The sequence below is a fragment of the Salmo salar genome, chromosome 27, assembly GCF_965601325.2.
Source record: "Salmo salar chromosome 27, fSalSal1, whole genome shotgun sequence".
Classification (NCBI taxonomy): Eukaryota; Metazoa; Chordata; class Actinopteri; order Salmoniformes; family Salmonidae; genus Salmo; species Salmo salar.
In genome coordinates this window covers 33,231,279-33,250,253 of record NC_138317.1, presented here as the reverse complement: position 1 = coordinate 33,250,253, position 18,975 = coordinate 33,231,279, and the positions used below count along the sequence as shown (strand labels likewise).

Genomic DNA, 18,975 nt, shown 5'->3' with positions numbered 1-18,975 from the left:
AGTAGGGCCATCATCTCTACCGTATATACAGCCACATGATCTTTCGGCTGCATATTTTCCGCCTTTTTCTTCAAATCTGAAAACGTTGTGAAGCCACGCCCATTTTCTGAAAGATTGCATTATGGGCCATAAAAGTACGGAAATAGTTTCTATACTTTGTATTTTGCACGACATCAGGGAACTTTTGGCATTTTAACTATATCCATATTATGACCTATAAGCATACTAAATTCACATCACAAATACTTCGGTTAGTATGAGTTTTGGAACACAGATCCTGCGATTAGTATGACGCCAGTTGCTCATACCTGATCTAGACCACAGATTGTGGATTTACTGTAACATATTTTCCTATCATAGGTTCTAGGTCCATTTACAGAGAAAAAGTTGGAAGCCGTTCCTAGAATAACATCGGAAGCAAGTAAGTGCTTTATTTTTTTATGAGTGCTTTTTGTAGTCTATCCATGTCTTACCTTGTTATCTCTGATCTTTATTATAACCGATGCAGCCAATCCCCTTACTGTCTTTAAGCTGATATCAAAAACCCATGGTAATCAAGAAAGTAAAGTCACCACAATATATTGTTCCAGGAGCGGAATAATGACATACAATGAATACAATTCAAACCGCTGTCAGGAGTTTGCAGAATAAGTTTTCAGGATCCTCTAATTGTACTACTGGTTGTTTTAAACAAGGTTTGCACTAATGATGGAAGATGAAAAGCATATGCAGGTGGTTGTAGTAGTAGCACCCGAGAAGCCCGAACCAGCCATGCCCCACGCAACAACAGTGGCGGAATTCGGAGACGCGCCGGTGTGCTCAGCCCCCTACCACTCCGCTGCATCTCATCTGTCTGCTTGTTGTCATGGAGGAGCCAAGATGGCGTTCCTGGCCTATAGCCTAGGCAAACGGGAAATAAATCAGTATTTTAGCATTAAAAATGCTAAATTATTATCCGTCGCTGCCGTCATTCTACTCACCTTGTTTCACACCGTTTCTCGGTATTATGGAGGTAAGTGACTGGCTCCTAGATATATTGTTAGCTAGCTTGACACAGACTCAACTCGGTGTTAGTGGAACTTGTAGCTAGCTAGCTAGTAAACTAAAGTTACCTTCCCTCTGGCCATTTTTGTTCACAGTATTTGCAATTGCAAGGAAACATGAATAAACGTGCAGTAGCCTGAATTAACTGAATAAAGTAGCTAACTAACATTAGCAAGCTACATTGTTTCAGTGCAGGTGGATACTGGATACAGTCAGTAGTATCGGAAAGGAATCGCATCGTTGCGAACTAACCCATGTTTACATATTGTAGCCGCACACGATAACTGGCTAACTAGGTAACTTTCATGTGCATTGAAGTCTTCATATATACAGCAATTGATTGAATTATACTGAACAAAAATATAAACGCAACATGTAAAGTGTTGGTTTTATGAGCTGAAATACAACATCCCAGAAACGTTCCATATGCACAAAAAGCTAACTTCTCTCAAATGTAATGTCTAACGTTATCTCAACGTTAGCTAACGTTAACTAGCTGGCCAGTTAACTTTCACATTTCTAGCTAGCTAGTTACTATATAATTCATACTAGCTAGCTAATTAACCAACTGCACATGCGTGGTTATTAGCTACCATGCTAGTTATCATGGTTATTTACAGGAAGTTAAAATCTATCTTAATACTGTTGGTTGATAGTGGGGATCATAAAGCAATCTATTGTAGATGGGTAGCCTATGTCTTATGAATGGTAATGATCCTGCCTCAACCATACTGTCCAAGATGGCATAGCAGTCAGACGTCTGTCGTCGTCCCCTTGTCGTGTCCCGTGTGTGTGTGTATATATCTTTTATATATTTTTTTCTAAAAACTCAACCTCAAAACACTCTCCTGCAACCCGCATCACCAATTAAAAAAAAAATATATATATATATTATTTACCTCCAATCTGAAATCCTCAACAGAAGCTAGCCAGAGGTTAGCCAGACGCTGGCCATTTCACTGGCTAACGTTGGAGTTCAGCTAGCCACGGTTGGCGGTCATCGGCTATCCCTTAGCTCGAAAAGCTACCGCCAGTTTTGTACAGCGCGACTCAGACCAGAGCATACCGGACCTATTTTCTCTCCATATCCCCAGATTTCTACCGCAGGCTCTGGACATTTACACCTGGATCTTGCAGCTAGCTAGCTGCTACCCGAGTGACTTGGCTAACGTCGGTCCCGGAGCTAACATCAATTATTCTGGAGCTAGCTGTTCAAGCTAGCCAGCTGAAGAGTTCCATCAGCCACCTCTGGGCTACAATCACCTATCCGGACCCGTTTTACTGCCGATGCGGAGCCCCATCGGGCCTTCACGACTGGACTACCAACGTTATCTGCCCGAGGGAGTTATCCAACTGGCCCCTTCGTCGCGACGTAAACTGAACGTCCACCTGCGGCCCGCTAATCGTTAGCTGTCTTATCGGCTGCTATCTTAATAGGTCTATCGGACAATTTTCTTGGGCCACTATAACTATAACTATTTTGCCAATTGAACTGTCCCCCCTACCACACGGAACCCCACTAATCTACCGACGGAAACGCACGAGGTGGCTAAAAACAGACCTCCCTCTATCTTCTGCCAGCTTGCTACCTATGGCCCTGCTAGCTGTCTGAATCTCACTTGGACATTTATGATCACTCAGCTAAGCATGCCTCTCCTTAATGTCAATATGCCTTGTCCATTGCTCTTCTGGTTAGTGTTTATTGGCTTATTTCACTGTAGCCTCTAGCCCTGCTTATTATACCTTATCCAACCTTTCAGTTCCACCACCCACACATGCTATGACATCTTCTGGTTTCAATGATGTTTCTAGAGACAATATCTCTCTCATCATCACTCAATGCCTAGGTTTACCTCCACTGTACTCACATCCTACCATACCTTTGTCTGTACGTTATACCTTGAAGCTATTTTATCACCCCCAGAATCCTGCTCCTTTTACTCTCTATTCCGGACGTCATAAACGACCAATTCTCTAAGCTTTTAGCCGTACCCTCATCCCACTCCTCCTCTGTTCCTCTGGTGATGTAGAGGTGAATCCAGGCCCTGCAGTGCCTAGCTCCACTCCTATTCCCCAGGCGCTCTCTTTTGATGACTTCTGTAACCGTAAAAGCCTTGGTTTCATGCATGTTAACTTTAGAAGCCTCCTCCCTAAGTTTGTTTTATTCACTGCTTTAGCACACTCTGCCAACCCGGATGTCCTAGCCGTGTCTGAATCCTGGCTTAGGAAGTCCACCAAAAACTCTGAAATCTTCAGCCCTAACTACAACATTTTCAGACAAGAGAACAGCCAAAGGGGGCGGTGTTGCAATCTACTGCAGAGATAGCCTGCAGAGTTCTGTCCTACTATCCAGGTCTGTACCCAAACAATTTGAACTTCTACTTTTAAAAATCCATCTCTCTAAAAACAAGTCTCTCACCGTTGCCGCCTGCTATAGACCACCCTCAGCCCCCAGCTGTGCTCTGGACACCATATGTGAACTGATTGCCCCCCATCTATCTTCAGGGCTCGTGCTGCTAGGTGACCTAAACTGGGACATGCTTAACACCCCAGCCATCTAAGCTTGATGCCCTCAATCTCACACAAATTATCAATGAACCTACCAGGTACCACCCCAAAGCCGTAAACACGGGCACCCTCATAGATATCATCCTAACCAACTTGCCCTCTAAATACACCTCTGCTGTTTTCAACCAAGATCTCAGCGATCACTGCCTCATTGCCTGCATCCGTAATGGGTCAGCGGTCAAACGACCTCCACTCATCACTGTCAAGCGCTCCCTGAAACATTTCAGTGAGCAAGCCTTTCTAATCGACCTGGCCCGGGTATCCTGGAAGGATATCGACCTCATCCCGTCAGTAGAGGATGCCTGGTTATTTTTTTTAAATGCCTCCCTCACCATCTTAAATAAGCATGCCCCATTCAAGAAATGTAGAACCAGGAACAGATATAGCCCTTGGTTCTCTCCAGACCTGACTGCCCTTAACCAACACAAAAACATCCTGTGGCGTTCTGCATTAGCATCGAACAGCCCCTGTGATATGCAACTTTTCAGGGAAGTTAGAAACCAATATACACAGGCAGTTAGAAAAGCCAAGGCTAGCTTTTTCAAGCAGAAATTTGCTTCCTGCAACACAAACTCAAAAAAGTTCTGGGACACTGTAAAGTCCATGCAGAATAAGAACACCTCCTCCCAGCTACCCACTGCACTGAGGATAGGAAACTCTGTCACCTCTGATAAATCCACTATAATTGAGAATTTCAATAAGCATTTTTCTACGGCTGGCCATGCTTTCCACCTGGCTACCCCTACCCCGGTCAACAGCACTGCACCCCCCACAGCAATTCGCCCAAGCCTTCCCCATTTCTCCTTCTCCCAAATCCAGTCAGCTGATGTTCTGAAAGAGCTGCAAAATCTGGACCCCTACGAATCAGCCGGGCTAGACAATCTGGACCCTTTCTTTCCAAAATGATCTGCCGAAATTGTTGCAACCCCTATTACTAGCCTGTTCAACCTCTCTTTCGTGTCGTCTGAGATTCCAAAAGATTGGAAAGCAGCTGCTGTCATCCCCCTCTTCAAAGCAGGGGACACTCTTGACCCAAACTGCTACAGACCTATATCTATCCTACCCTGCCTTTCTAAGGTCTTCAAAAGCCAAGTCAACAAACCGATTACCGACCATTTCGAATCCCACCGCACCTACTCTGCTATGCAATCTGTTTTCAGAGCTGGTCATGGGTGCATCTCAGCCACGCACAAGGTCCTAAACGATATCGTAACCGGCATCGATAAGAAACAATACTGTGCTACCGTATTCATTGACCTGGCCAAGGCTTTCGACTCTGTCAATCTCCTCATCGGCAGACTCAATAGCCTTGGTTTCTCAAATGATTGCCCTGCCTGGTTCACCAACTACTTCTCTGATAGAGTTCAATGTGTCAAATCGGAGGGCCTGTTGTCCGGCCTCTGGTAGTCTCTATGGGGGTGCCACAGGGTTCAATTCTTGGGCCAACTCTTTTCTCTGTGTACATCAATGATGTCGCTCTTGCTGCTGGTGAGTCTCTGATCCACCTATATGCAGATGACACCATTCTGTATACTTCTGGCCCTTTTTTGGACACTGTGTTAACTACCCTTCAGACGAGCTTCAATGCCATACAACTCTCCTTCCGTGGCCTCCAACTGCTCTTAAATGCAAGTAAAACTAAATGCATGCTCTTCAACCGATCACTGCCCGCCCCTGCCCGCCCATCCAGCATCACTACTCTGGACAGTTCTGACTTAGAATATGTGGACAACTACAAATACCTAGGTGTCTGGTTAGACTGTAAACTCTCCTTCCAGACTCACATCAAACATCTCCAATCCAAAGTTAAATCTAGAATTGGCTTCCTATTTCGCAACAAAGCATCCTTCACTCATGCTGCCAAACATACCCTCGTAAAACTGACCATCCTACCGATCCTCGGCTTCGGCGATGTCATTTACAAAATAGCCTCCAATACCCTACTCAATAAATTGGATGCAGACTATCACAGTGCCATCCGTTTTGTCACCAAAGCCCCATATACTACCCACCACTGCGGCCTGTACGCTCTCGTTGGCTGGCCCTCGCTTCATACTCGTCGCCAAACCCACTGGCTCCAGGTCATCTACAAGACCCTGGTAGGTGGCTAGCTGAAGTCCCTTATCTCACCTCATTTGCTCACATTGTATATAGACTTATTTTTCTACTGTATTATTGACTGTGTTTGTTTTACTCCATGTGTAACGCTGTTTTATGTGTCGAACTGCTTTGCTTTATCTTGGCCAGGTCGCAATTGTAAATGAGAACTTGTTCTCAACTTGCCTACCTGGTTAAATAAAGGTGAAATAAAACAATTAAAAAAACAGAGGAGGCATGATCCTAACTGGACATTTTATAAGTTATTGTTTGTATCTGACTGGCAAGAACCTGCCTCCCGAATATGCCTTGCAAACAATGGTCTTTGTTTATGGAAGGTGTGGGACACTGGGCTTTCTGTTTGTACAATGATAACAGCTGCTGTTGTCTGGCTGGCTTTGACTCCAGATGCTCTTGACTCCTCCTCTTGCCACCTGTCATCTTCTGAATGTTTGCGTTGGTGAATTGGCAGATGGGTCTAAATCAACTAGAACACAAGTTAACGCCAGGAGGTGTCCTTTAATGGAAAATGTTAATAGATTAATTTGTACCGCAGGCTGAAATGCTGTCTTGGCTGAACCATGCATTGTGCACACTGCTGCATTTGAAAATGACTAGTGTAGAGTCAGCAGGTTTCACATATCCCTTTGTGTGTTTTGTTATGGCTGACTGGGATGTTCTCTCTGTCTTCCCCTCAGGCGGAGACACATGTGAGTGGCTGCTGTCCAGTGGGCGGTACCTGGGAGAGACCGTATGGCAGCCCTATGGCTGTATGATGCACAAATACAAAAATACGTGAGTCACACCCATGAGGGGAATGTATAATGTGCATGTGTAAAATGTAGATGGCATGTTTAACCAAGCTCACAACCACACAATTGCAAAAAACAAATTTCAGTTGTTACTATGTGCAAGTGATTCATTAGGTTATTTTTACCCTCACAGTGAAGCAAAGACTTGCCTTGCTGAGAAAAGGGTGGCCTTCGTTGGTGATTCTAGAATACGGCAGCTATTCTATTCATACATCCAAATAATCGATGCTGCACAAAGTGCAGATGGAAGAAAGGTAGGTTTAGTACCCCTGGCATAAAGCACACACAAAATATTTTTTGTTTATATTCATCCCACCATGAATCTGAGGGCTTTGGGCTGAATCCTAATTTCAGATCTCTGCCCGTGACTCATTTTCCCACAAGGCTCCCATTGACGTCAATGCATGATTGGTCAGAGTTAAGTTGGGGTTCAGCCCTAAGTGCATATAAACAATGTATATCCATTGTATTCCTGAAATGGGATAGGTAATTGCTGTACTATGTCATGACAGCAATGGTCTACTCTTAGATTGACTGTTTTATCCCCTGTTGTAATGTCTGTCCACCAGCACGAGAACATTCTCTTTGAAGACAGGAGCGCTTCAGTCAATGTGGTGAGCTATTTATCTCTATCTGTTTGTCAGTCAACAATAGCGATGTAAAAGCCAACTTTTTATTTTACTCTGTAGATTCTCTATTTAAAATGTTAAAATAATTTAAGGCAAATGGCATGTATTTTTATTTAGGAGATTTTCCCAATAAGAGTGACTGTTTTCTGTTTTGCTGATAGGACTTCCTGTGGTATGCAGAAGTGAATAACTCTCTGAAGGAGCGCTTGATATCATGGAGAAAGGTAAAGAGAAGCACATTTATCCAGCAGACCTGGGGTGTATTCATTAGAGCACACATAGCAACGTGTTATGCACTGAAAAATGTTTAGCAATGAAAATGAGCATTTTGTTATTGGGGAGGTTTAGGTTTGTCCCTCATTTTTTCAGCCCGTTGTGTTTGTTTTCTAGTGAATACACCCCTGGTTTTGTCAGGAGCAGATCAGAGTTCAGTCAAAAGATAAAACATTTCTAATCTGAATCACATCTTTGTTTACTCAACTTCTGTCCTCAAGTGAAAGTGTATACTGTACGTTACTGAACCTGTGATTTTTAACAATGCATTTTTTGCTTGACTGTATGCAATATGTAAGACTATAGGTATATTTAAGTGCTACTGTATAAATACTGATGTTTGATTGAATTGAGCCCTTAAGACCATTTGGCTATTTCGGTTTCCCATAAACAGAAGATACAGAGCAATAGTTTTCTGCTATTTAAGGTCATTCAAAGATAACAGTGCGCTGCAAGATTTAATAGGATTTCTTGACTGTTGTAGGATCCTTCTATAAAACCAGATGTCATCATCATCGGAGCTGCCACTGTGAGTGAAGGATGCTCGTCTTCCACTCTGTATACCACTGATTATCACATATCAGCCTGCATAGTTTAGATTCATTTCATCATTGAAATCTATCTTTCCCAAAGTGGTCCATCAAGTTGCATGGGGGCAGCAGCGAGGCGCTGCAGCAGTACAGGGCCAACCTCACAGCCATCTCCTTGCCTCTGGAACAGCTGGCTGAGGATGGGGAGGTCTACTGGGTCTTACAGGGTTAGTGCTTTACTGTTCATTCACTTGTCAGTCAGAGAGAAATTATGATAAGTGCTTTGAAAGTGAGGAATTGATATTGATTAAGCATCTCTCTTGTCTCTCTCTCCTCCAGACCCTGTCCACGAGGAGGGTCTGAGTGACAACAGGAAGATGATCACTAATGAGCAGCTGGAGCTATACAACAAGGTGGTGCTCAGCACTCTGAACAGCAACAAGAAGAACTCCAAGGCCAGAGTCAGGTTCCTGGGCGCCTTGCGCCAAGCTGCCATGGAAGCCATCGCCCAATCAGCTGACGGCCTGCACCTTCCTGAGAGCACCCGGAACGTGGTAGGTGTTTAGGTGCTGACTGGCCTGGCACCTCTTCCTGCATCTGTGGGATTCAAATAACAGCTGGCTTAAGGCTAAAATGAAAACAGACATAAAAGATGTATGATTTGAACCAGCTTTATGCTGAAAAAACATCAGGCTGTATGACTCTCCAAACCAGCACCGTGTCAAATAACACTGTCCATCCATTATAACTTTCATTCATCATTTGACAGCCTCCATGTGCACCTGTATTTCCCTAGTTAGTATACTTAACAAAAATATAAATGCAACATGCAACAATTTTTAAAAAGATTTTACTCAGTTACAGTTCATAAAAGGAAATCAGTCAATTGAAATAAATGAATTAGGCCCTAATCTATGGATTTCACATGACTGGGCAGGGGTGCAGCCATGGATGGGCCTGGCTCCCAGTGGGTGGGCCTATGCCCTCCCAGGCCCACCCATTAGGGAGCCAGGGCCAGCCAATCAGAGTGAGTTTTCCCCACAAAATAGTTTTTCCCCTTCTCAGGTGATCCCGCAGGTGAAGCCGGATGTGGAGGTCCTGGGCTAGCGTGGTTACACGTGACCTGTGGCGTTGAGGCCGGTTGGACGTATTGTCAAATTCTCTAAAACAACAGAGGCAGCTTATAGTAGAGTCTGGCGCTCTATAATGCCCCTCTACCCTCCACCAGGCTGCCATGGTGCTGATGAACGCTGTGTGCAACAAGGTCCTGCGGCCCACCGACGGCTCCTGCTGCCAGTCCCTGCCGGCCCCCAGCCTCCTCCAGAAACTGATGGCCTGCGTCTTCCTGGGCTCAGCCCTGGTCTTTCTGGTGCTCCATGCTCTGGGCCACAACAGGTACACTGGTGGGAGGAGCTATAAGAGGATGGGCTCATTGTAATGGCTTAAATGGAACCGAGTCAAACACGGTTTCCATATGTTTGACGTGCTTGATATGTTCCATTCATTCCATTCCAACCTTTACAATGAGCCCGTCATCCTATAATTCCTCCCACCACCTTCCTCTGAGGTACACACTCCCCTGTGGCTCAGTCGCTTAAAGCGTAGCGCTAGCAACACCAAGGTGGTTGGTTCCCACTGGGGCCACATACTGATGCATGCACCTGGACTATTTTGTGTGTTCAGAGCTCACTTGTAAAAGAGACCTGGATCTCAATGTGACTTCATTATATACATAAAGTTTCACTGTACTGTAAGTCGCTTCGGATAAAAGCATTTTGCTTAGTGTCATGTAAACAAATTTAACAGGCCCTGGAAGTCCCGGCCCACTCCCCCCGACGTGGAGAGTGGCGAAGAGAAAAAGCCGGCCACGGCAGCATCTCCACTCAACCACAAGGCTCCATTCCAGGCCCTGTCGAAGATGGGCCTCATCATGGTCTACTTCTACCTGTGTGACCGCGCCAACGTTTTTATGAAGGAGCAGAAGTTCTACACCCACTCCACCTTCTTCATCCCCCTCATCTATATGTTTGTCCTGGGGATCTTCTACAGCGAGAACAGCAAGGAGGTGAGAGGGTTTGGGATAGAATGTTTAAGGGAGTTGGGTGGAAACTGGTGTTTTTGCGAGAGTTTAAAAAAAAAAAAAAAAAAAATTGGGTGGGTGGGTGTAAGCATAGGTCTACATGAATTCAGAGATCTTTCTATTTTAAAGGATTTAAAGTTGTCGTCGTTGACGGCTAACCTCAATCGTCCATGTCTGATCTGAGAGAAGGCTCTATCTATCTCAGGGATTTTTCTATTTCCCACGCAGACCAAGCTGCTGAACAGAGAGCAGACTGACGAGTGGAAGGGCTGGATGCAGCTGGTCATCCTCATCTACCACATATCTGGAGCCAGCGTTGTGAGTTTCACCATTCATTGTCTTTGATTTATTGCTTTAAATATAAACTAAATTAATCATATTATGATTGCATGTTTTACTGCTATGTGTGACAAGTGAAGGGATGTGGGTTTTAAGTCAACCTTCCTTCCCAGTTCATCCCTGTGTACATGCATGTCCGTGTCCTGGTAGCAGCATACCTCTTCCAGACAGGATACGGACACTTCTCCTTCTTCTGGCTCAAAGGGGACTTTGGATTATACAGAGTGTGCCAGGTAACCATAGGAAATGATTGGGTTTTATTAGAGTTAATAAGTAGTGGTTCCAGCTGCTATGCCTATTCTAAGAGACGAAACTGAACATCAAATGAACAAGTGTTGACATGTAGTGCCATAGAACAATTCACTTTGAATCAAATACCAAAACATGAAAGAAACATGGATATTAAGCCTTAAATGTATTGATCACATCTTTATAAGGAAACCCTTGATAAGAAAGATTCCGTCTGGCCAAAGCTTACCTCACACAGGTTTTACTTCGGTTAGGCCCTCCAATATAGAGTTCCTTACCTCAAGTCACCCTCTGTGTTATCTTCAATTATAAACTGGGTGGTTTGAGCCCTAAATGCTTATTTGGCTGAAAGGTGTGGTATATCAGACCGTATACCACGGAGATGACACATTTTATTTTTACTCTTCTAATTAAGTTGGTAACCAGTTTATAACAGCAATAAGGCACCTTGGGGGATTGTGGTATATGGCCAATATACCACGGCTAAGGGCTGTATCCAGGCTTTGCATCGTGCCTAAGAACAGCCTTAGCCATGGTATATTGCCAATATACCACACCCCCTCAGGCCTTATTGCTTAATTATGAAACTGGTTGTCTGGATCCTGAATATTGATTGGTTAATACCAGGGATGTATAGCACTACATCATGATAATGTGTGTGCATCCAAAGAAATGGCAATAGGAACAAAGGTAAACAAACGAAAGTACACTGTTGGCTGTCATTTCAGCTGCTTGATGCTTTGTTAGCTTTAGTTGGCTAGCACGCAAAGGAGAAGTAGCTAGCTTTCATAGCTACATCCCAAAGATTTGTTTAGCATAGCAACCATTGCAAGTAGAATGGGTAGAATGAACCACCAACCCATTTGGTTAGCAACTTCAGAATCTTAGAGCTAACGACTGGCTTTTGCTCAGACTATTTTGTAAGGAAGGATTAAATAAAACTAATTTACTCAGTATAATGTTTTTAATAAGAACTGTTATAACCATTTTATTAAAGCAATAAGGCCCTCGGACCCGTATCTTATCGAGAATAACTGCCTCCTAGGGGCTGTTTCCCTTCCCTTGGCTTCAACAAGTAATGCACTTAGTTAGGAGTTATTTACACGATAATTCCCGGGTTCTCATGCCTTATTGCTTAAATGTGACCACTTCCTGTGTCTGTCCACTCTGGGGTGAATTTTCCCCTTGGTACAGATCTAGGATAATCCTCCCTTCCCCAATCCTAACTTCAACAATTAGTGGGGAAAATGCTAAACTGACCCAAGGTCACCGTTTAGGAGCAACTTCACCCTACTCCTGTCTCTCCACAGGTCCTGTTCCGTCTCAACTTCCTGGTGGTGGTGCTGTGTCTAGTGATGGACCGGCCGTACCAGTTCTACTACTTTGTGCCCCTGGTCACCTTCTGGTTCGTCGTCATCTATGCCACCATGGCCATGTGGCCCCAGATACGGCAGAAGAAAGCAAACGGTCAGTATGGGTCAGCCATTGTACTGGACAAGTTGCAGTAATGATGGTAGTATTGATAATGATATAAAATAGGGTTTAAAGAGTAAATGTCATGAGCAGTTGTAGTCAGTTGAAGAAGTAGATCAGATGGCCTGCCCTCCACAATCACCTGACCTCAACCCAATTGAGATGGTTTGGGATGAGTTGGACTGCAGAGTGAAGGAAAAGCAGCCAACAAGTGCTCTGTGTATGTGGGAACTCCTTCAAGACTGTTGGAAAAGCATTCCAGGTGAAGCTGGTTGAGAGAATGCCCAGAGTGCAAAGCTGTCATCAAGGCAAAGGGTGGCTACTTTTAAGAATCTCAAATATAAAATATATTTTTGGGGTTACTATATGATTCCATATGTGTTATTTCCTAGTTTTGATGTCTTCACTATTATTCTGCAATGTAGAAAATAGTAAAAGTAAAGACAAACCTTTAAGAGTAGATGTCCAAACTTTTGACTGCTACTGTATATACACACAGCATATTTGTCTCTGTTTCCCTTTTAAAATAAACAAAAATACTAGTGTTGATTTGTGAAGTAACACTGTCCAGCACAGTGAGTTTAGTCATTTGTCTTTTTACAGGTAGCGGGATGTGGCACGTTGGGATTCTAGGGAAGCTGCTTGGGCTACTCCTGTTCATCTGCTTCTTTGCTTATTCACAGGTGAGTTCATCATCTGGTTTATTCACTCATTTAGAGATATTCTCTTAATATTTCAAATTATTTTTTATTTTTTTTACTGCTATAGGTCATTTCATAAACCGTCTCAGAGTAGGAGTGGTGTACTTGATCAAGTCTCCCCCTGCCCATGTAATCTAATTCAGATTTAATCTAAAAGTCAAAACTGATCCTAAATCAGCGGATGTTTAACTAACTTACTCTGTCTCTTTTCCAGGGGTTATTTGAGAACATTTTCTCAGTATGGCCCATCTCCAAGCTCTTTGAGCTGAATGGAAGCATTCATGAGTGGTGGTTTAGGTGGAAGCTGGATCGATTTGTAAGTAAACATTTGAACGTGTTGCGACACTCTTTGGCTGTGTTTAGACAGGCGGCCCAATTCTGATCTTTTTTTTATTTTTACTAATTGGTCTTTTGACCAATCAGATCAGCTCTGAAAAAGATGTGAAAAGATTTGACATGATTGGTAAACTGCCCAATTAGTGAAAAAAAGATCAGAATTGGGCTGCCTGTCTAAACACAGCCAAAGAGTTGCTCTATTGTATTATATTATCATATTAAGGTATCAAAATATCACATCTCTCTTTAGTGAGTTGTGCCATAAACCTCTCGACTAGGTGAATCTGTTGGTCGATTTTTAATGTTGAAGATCGTTCTATGGGTTGGACAGTAGACTAAGTGGTCCTGTGTGGCTCAGTTAGTAGAGCAGGACACTTGCAACGTCGATAATTTGTGGGTTCGATTCCCACTGGGGCCACCCCTACAGAAATGTATGCACACAGCACTAAATTGTTTTGCATAAAAGCATCTGCTAAATGTTGTTTATTATTATATTAGTAACTGAATGTGTGTTTTGACTTTGTCTTTCAGGCCATTATCCACGGCATGCTGTTTGCCTTTGTCTACCTGGTACTACAGAAGTGCCAGGGCCTCTCCGAGGAGAAAGGAGAGCCTCTCTTTTCCACCAGGATCTCCAACATTCTACTCCTCATCTCTGTGGTCTCATTCATGGTAAAACAGAACAACTTTTGGTGTATTTAACCATTCTTAAAGAAATACACTCAAACTATCTTTTAGAATATTGTTTATTAGTCCACTGTTAATACAATCCCTAAATCATTGTGCATGTCGTCAGTACATTTTTCAAGATGGAACACTTTCAGTAAAGAGCGGAAACTGTGATTTAAATGAAATGTAAAAAAAATGATGCGTTTTGTGTAATGGAGTGTGGTATTCCTTTACACCAGTCAGGTGAGGATATCGATCACCTGTTCTCATAAAGTTACCCTCTTTAACATTCACACTGAGGTGAAATAAATCTCTTAGCTGATTTACGTTGTGCTCCTTGAACACCACTCCTTTCCTAACCACTCCATGTTTCATCTGTTCCAGACCTACTCCATATGGGCCAGCAGCTGTAAAAACAAGACCGAGTGCAACGAGCTGCATCCCTACATCTCAGGGCTCCAGGTAAATACAGTAGGAGGTCAGACCTTGCTTACCATTGGTCTCAAAGCCATGCTCACAGTTATTTTTGCCATACACTTGATTCAATTTTCGTTATTTGTCAAGTAGTTAGCCCTTAGCTAAGGAGTTGGTGAACATCTTTTAACACTTTCTGCACCTTCTACAAAACATATTGTAATTGACACAGACATGGATTTCACCAATGTTGACATTGCCAAAGCGCCGTTAAACAATAACTAGAGAAAGCATCACCTTTGGGTAGACTAACCTTTAGGTAGGCTAAATAATGGCACCTGTGGCCTAGAGGGTTTTGTTGAAACTAGCATTTATCTTCCATAAGTATCCCCTCTTAGGCTATGATATACCTAGCCCAAAATAACAAGGGAGTTAGTTGCCTTCTACAATAACAGGATGGGTGTACTCTACTGTAGCCCAGCCGAAGAAGAATTCACAACGTGTCATGGGTTACGCTTCATCTTTAGACAAATAAAACCGGTAATGTCCACTCACTGTTTTGCTGCTCCCAAATGAAACAGAGCTGACGTTCCCTTGTTTCTACATATTGGATCATCATTTGTTCCAGCCCCCGTTAGCATTGGGATGCTAGCTCCCCCCACCCGATACAGTTGGTTCATGTGCTGATTGGCTGGAATGTCTTTCTTCCTCTCAGATCCTAGCCTTCATCTTAATCAGGAACATTCCCGGTTACTCCCGCTCTTTATACAGCTCATTCTTCGCATGGTTCGGGAAGATCTCCTTAGAGGTAAGATGGACTCCCATGGCAGGCATGCTGAATTTCTGTATGATACTTGTGAATTTGGTTTATTGCATTGACGTCATGTTCTGTACCCAAACACCCTCTCTCTCTCCGTCCCCCAGCTGTTCATCTGCCAGTACCACATCTGGCTGGCGGCGGACACCAAGGGCATCCTGGTGCTGATCCCAGGCAACCCCTTGCTCAACATCATCATCAGCACCTTCATCTTTGTGTGCGTGGCCCACGAGATCTCCGTGATCACCAACGACCTGGCCCAGGTGGCCATCCCCAAGGACGGGGGCGCCCTGCTCAGGAGGTTGCTGGTCGCCGGGGTCTTCACCCTGGGCCTACTGCTGGTGTCCAGGAGCGCTGAAGGGATCCAGGGAGGAGGCCACTGAGGGGGGAGCGGGTACCACAGTGGGGGAGAGGTAGACTGATTTCTAGACTGAGACTGACTGACTTGTTAGTCTTCCATGCCCCCAGGGTCGTATTAATTTGGCACCAAGCGGAATAAAACGGTCTGAAAGATTGAGGGGCGTCCTGTTTCATGCCATACGTCGTGCCTCATTGAATATGACTGGGGTGAACAGACAGGTCAAGTTGAGGACAAGGATTTGTCTCTGTCTGTCTGTCTCTTGACTGCTCTGAGTACTGGGTTGAAAGTGATACACTGAAGAGGACGAAGTCCCAACGTGGGCCCACACCCCACGGAGCAGCACGGAATAAGGTTCTGACTCCTTTACTATAGACATTTACAATAGGAGGGTGAGGCGGGGGTCGGTTGGTGGTGGGTTCGATGATGTGTGGATTTTAAACTAGCTTAAAGGTCCTCATGCTTGCTGTGTGGTCCGTGCAGCATTTGCCCCACCCTTCTTAGCCAAACCATTCCCCCCTCCATGTTCTCGCTCTCGTTCCATTCCTCTAAGTTAATCACACTCACAGCTGTTGGTCTAAAGCAGCTCAATCTGGGGTGGACTTTACACTGAAAGCAGAGCTCTCTCGCGCTCTCTCTCTCTCCTCGCGCTCTCTCTCTCTCCTCGCGCTCTCTCTCTCTCCTCGCGCTCTCTCTCTCTCCTCGCGCTCTCTCTCTCTCCTCGCGCTCTCTCTCTCTCCTCGCGCTCTCTCTCTCTCCTCGCGCTCTCTCTCTCTCCTCGCGCTCTCTCTCTCTCCTTGCGCTCTCTCTCTCTCCTCGCGCTCTCTCTCTCTCCTCGCGCTCTCTCTCTCTCCTCGCTCGCGCTCCTCGCGCTCTCCTCGCGCTCTCTCTCTGCTCGCGCTCTCCTCGCGCTCTCTCTCTCCTCGCGCTCGCGCTCTCTCTCCTCGCGCTCTCTCTCTCCTCGCGCTCGCGCTCTCTCTCCTCGCGCTCTCTCTCCTCGCGCTCTCTCTCCTCGCGCTCTCTCTCCTCGCGCTCTCTCTCCTCGCGCTCTCTCTCCTCGCGCTCTCTCTCCTCGCGCTCTCTCTCCTCGCGCTCGCGCTCTCTCTCCTCGCGCTCGCGCTCTCTCTCCTCGCGCTCGCGCTCTCTCTCCTCGCGCTCGCTCTCTCCTCGCGCTCGCGCTCGCTCTCTCCTCGCGCTCGCTCTCTCCTCGCGCTCGCTCTCTCCTCGCGCTCGCTCTCTCTCAGATGGTGGTAACAGTGAAGAGTGGGTAGAAAAACAACGGATTTGTAGTGCTTCCCAAATGTCACCCTATTCCCTATGTAGTGCACTACTAGTGTGGCATTTAGGATGGAAATAAACTTGTGATGAGAGGTTATGGTCACCTAGCTCTGAAATCTGTTTTATGTACAGTATTAAATTATTTAAATTAAGCTTATATTTTACAAGGTTTTAGTTTTTCATTTTAATATTCAGAGCCTATGACTACTTTTTGTGAATGAAGTATTGCATGGGTATTTTTTGTTTTTATCATCACCTGAAAGACCAGCCATGCCAGACAGAAGATGCACTTATGAATTTTTATCACAGAATGTTGTTGCATTCTGGGTCTGACACAACCACTTGTCTGTGTGATACACTGTTAGTTTGTTGTTTCACCAACTTATCCTGGTATGTTAAAGGAGAGGTGTAGGATGTTCTTTCTGTGTTGCTCGTTAGTCCTTCTCTTAAACCAGGCTTCTCAGAGCTACAATAGAACAGGCACTGCTTTGTACATACAGATAACTGACAAAATAAAGGAAACGCTTGAGTAAGTGAGGGATACAAATGAGACAGCGTTTTCCACCACCATCAACAAAACACCAAATGATGGAATTGCTCGTGGAAGAATGGTGTCATGTCCCTCCAATAGAGTTCAAGACACTTGTAGAATCTATGCCACGGTGCATTGAACCTGTTCTGGTGGCTCATTGTGGCCCAACACCCTATTAAAACACTGTTGGTGTTTCCTTTTTTTGTCACTTACCTGCATCTACTGTACCATGGTAGAACTTCTGACAAAGCCTACTTTCATGTGCATCAGTAGCTACCACTGTAGCCAGGCCACTGCTAATGGATGAGTCAACAGATGGATGAATTCTGCACCTGATGTTAGGTTTCTTTGAAATGGAATAGTAGACAGATTTTAGTATATCTGCTACTTAATGCATTTAGTACCTCACCTTGGAGGTACTGTAGCCTAAACACAACAGCCCAAATTGTACAGATTTAAGGAAACACTGAATCGCTTCATATCCAGTTATTGAATCGTTTTGATACAATTTTGAGCCATTGGTTATAGTGGCCATTATTTGACACCCTTAAATGTGTAAATCAACTGCTTAAAGCTTGATGATAAGGCAATGTTGCAAATATTGTAAGTGTACATTAAGACTGCAAATGAGTGAATTTTTAAAAATGTTTTATTTTCTGTAAATGTTGAAGGTTAATGGAGTTGGGTGTACACTTGTTGATTTACTTCAGGTTCATCTAGCTTCTCAATCACATAAAATCAATACCACAGATTGGTCTGACGGGTCTTGGCACTAGGGGTTATTCAGAAGACTATAGTGCGTCCCACAGGGCACCCTATTCCCTATGTAATACACTACTTTTGATCAGGGTCCATAGGCACATATGGTATGTCACCTATTTGCTTGTAGACTCAAAACATGACCCATTTTGATGAATTGATTTATTGATTAAGGATGTTGGTAAAAGGATCTGACTAAATGTATTGCAATTATACAGAATTTTGTTCAGTGTCAACCTGTTTTTCCATCTGAGAAACATTTTGATACAGATTTTGATTTACAGTATTTTGATTTTCTGTATGTTATTCACTATTGGGGATGCATCTTTTTAAATTGGTTTTGGTTCAAAGTGAAAGAAGAAACAACTACGTTTACCCCAGAGCCCCAATAGATGTTTTATGTAAATCTTTATTATTTTGTGACATCTTAATGTGAGTTGTACCCATTTTATTTATAGATACTTTTTATTTGTATTCTACATTGTCAATAATACAAAACTTCCTAAAAATCTTGTCTGACTTCTTTGTCAGACATGTTTCCCGGAGGCAGATTAAGCCTCGTCCTGGACTGAAATGTATGCTCAATGGAGATTTTCCAGTGTTAATGCAGAGATTAAAAAACACAATCAAAGTTGCCCTCAGGTGAACACCAGAAAATGTCATGGCGACGGACAGTAGTGGCTGAGCTGGAAGAGACAGGTCCAAAGCTATGCCCAAAGACAAGCACTGGCCAAAGACAGACTCCAGTGGCAGAAGATGGTTGCAGTTTTATGTCCCACCAAGGATGTGTGGGATTAAGGAAGTAACTAATGCAACAACCTGGAGAGATTCAAAACTTAGAATTTTTAAATGTACATTATTGTACAAAATTCTTGCAACCAATAGAATGAGAGATATTGAGATGTGTATATAGCACATTTTGCTGCGAGGAGGCAGTCATTAGATCATTTATTTTGGTACTGTCCATATGTAGCTCGTTTTTGGTTACAGGTCCAGGAATGGCTGAAGAATTGCAAC

At 44.0% G+C, this 18,975-nt stretch overlaps 1 protein-coding gene across 7 annotated transcripts; it reads left to right on the top strand.

Moving 5' to 3' along the window:
* Positions 1-122: 122 nt before the first annotated feature.
* On the top strand, positions 123-18,467 carry casd1 (CAS1 domain sialic acid O acetyltransferase 1). 7 transcript variants are annotated; one of them, XM_082970225.1, is made up of 21 exons: positions 123-250; positions 361-421; positions 3,222-3,397; positions 6,408-6,504; positions 6,655-6,775; positions 7,091-7,135; positions 7,312-7,374; positions 7,908-7,952; positions 8,057-8,180; positions 8,293-8,507; positions 9,182-9,348; positions 9,760-10,018; positions 10,262-10,351; positions 10,486-10,605; positions 11,932-12,088; positions 12,698-12,777; positions 13,010-13,111; positions 13,663-13,803; positions 14,185-14,262; positions 14,930-15,022; positions 15,139-18,467. In XM_082970225.1, the coding sequence occupies exons 4-21, from the start codon at positions 6,482-6,484 to the stop codon at positions 15,412-15,414; spliced, it is 2,199 nt and encodes a 732-aa protein (XP_082826351.1). In that variant the 5' UTR covers positions 123-250; positions 361-421; positions 3,222-3,397; positions 6,408-6,481; the 3' UTR covers positions 15,415-18,467. The 7 variants fall into 7 exon arrangements, with proteins under 7 accessions (XP_082826351.1, XP_014033980.2, XP_014033983.1 ...); XM_014178505.3 differs by lacking the exon at positions 3,222-3,397 and adding an exon at positions 696-1,012; XM_014178508.3 differs by lacking the exon at positions 3,222-3,397.
* Positions 18,468-18,975: the final 508 nt, after the last annotated feature.

Bases quoted from the DNA above. Each gene is read 5' to 3' on its own strand.
- casd1 (XM_014178505.3), top strand. From the start codon at position 706: ATGATGGAAGATGAAAAGCATATGCAGGTGGTTGTAGTAGTAGCACCC. The intron at 10,352-10,485 runs GTGAGTTTCACC...CTTCCTTCCCAG, and splicing joins ACATATCTGGAGCCAGCGTT to TTCATCCCTGTGTACATGCA. The intron at 13,804-14,184 runs GTAAAACAGAAC...CATCTGTTCCAG, and splicing joins TCTCTGTGGTCTCATTCATG to ACCTACTCCATATGGGCCAG.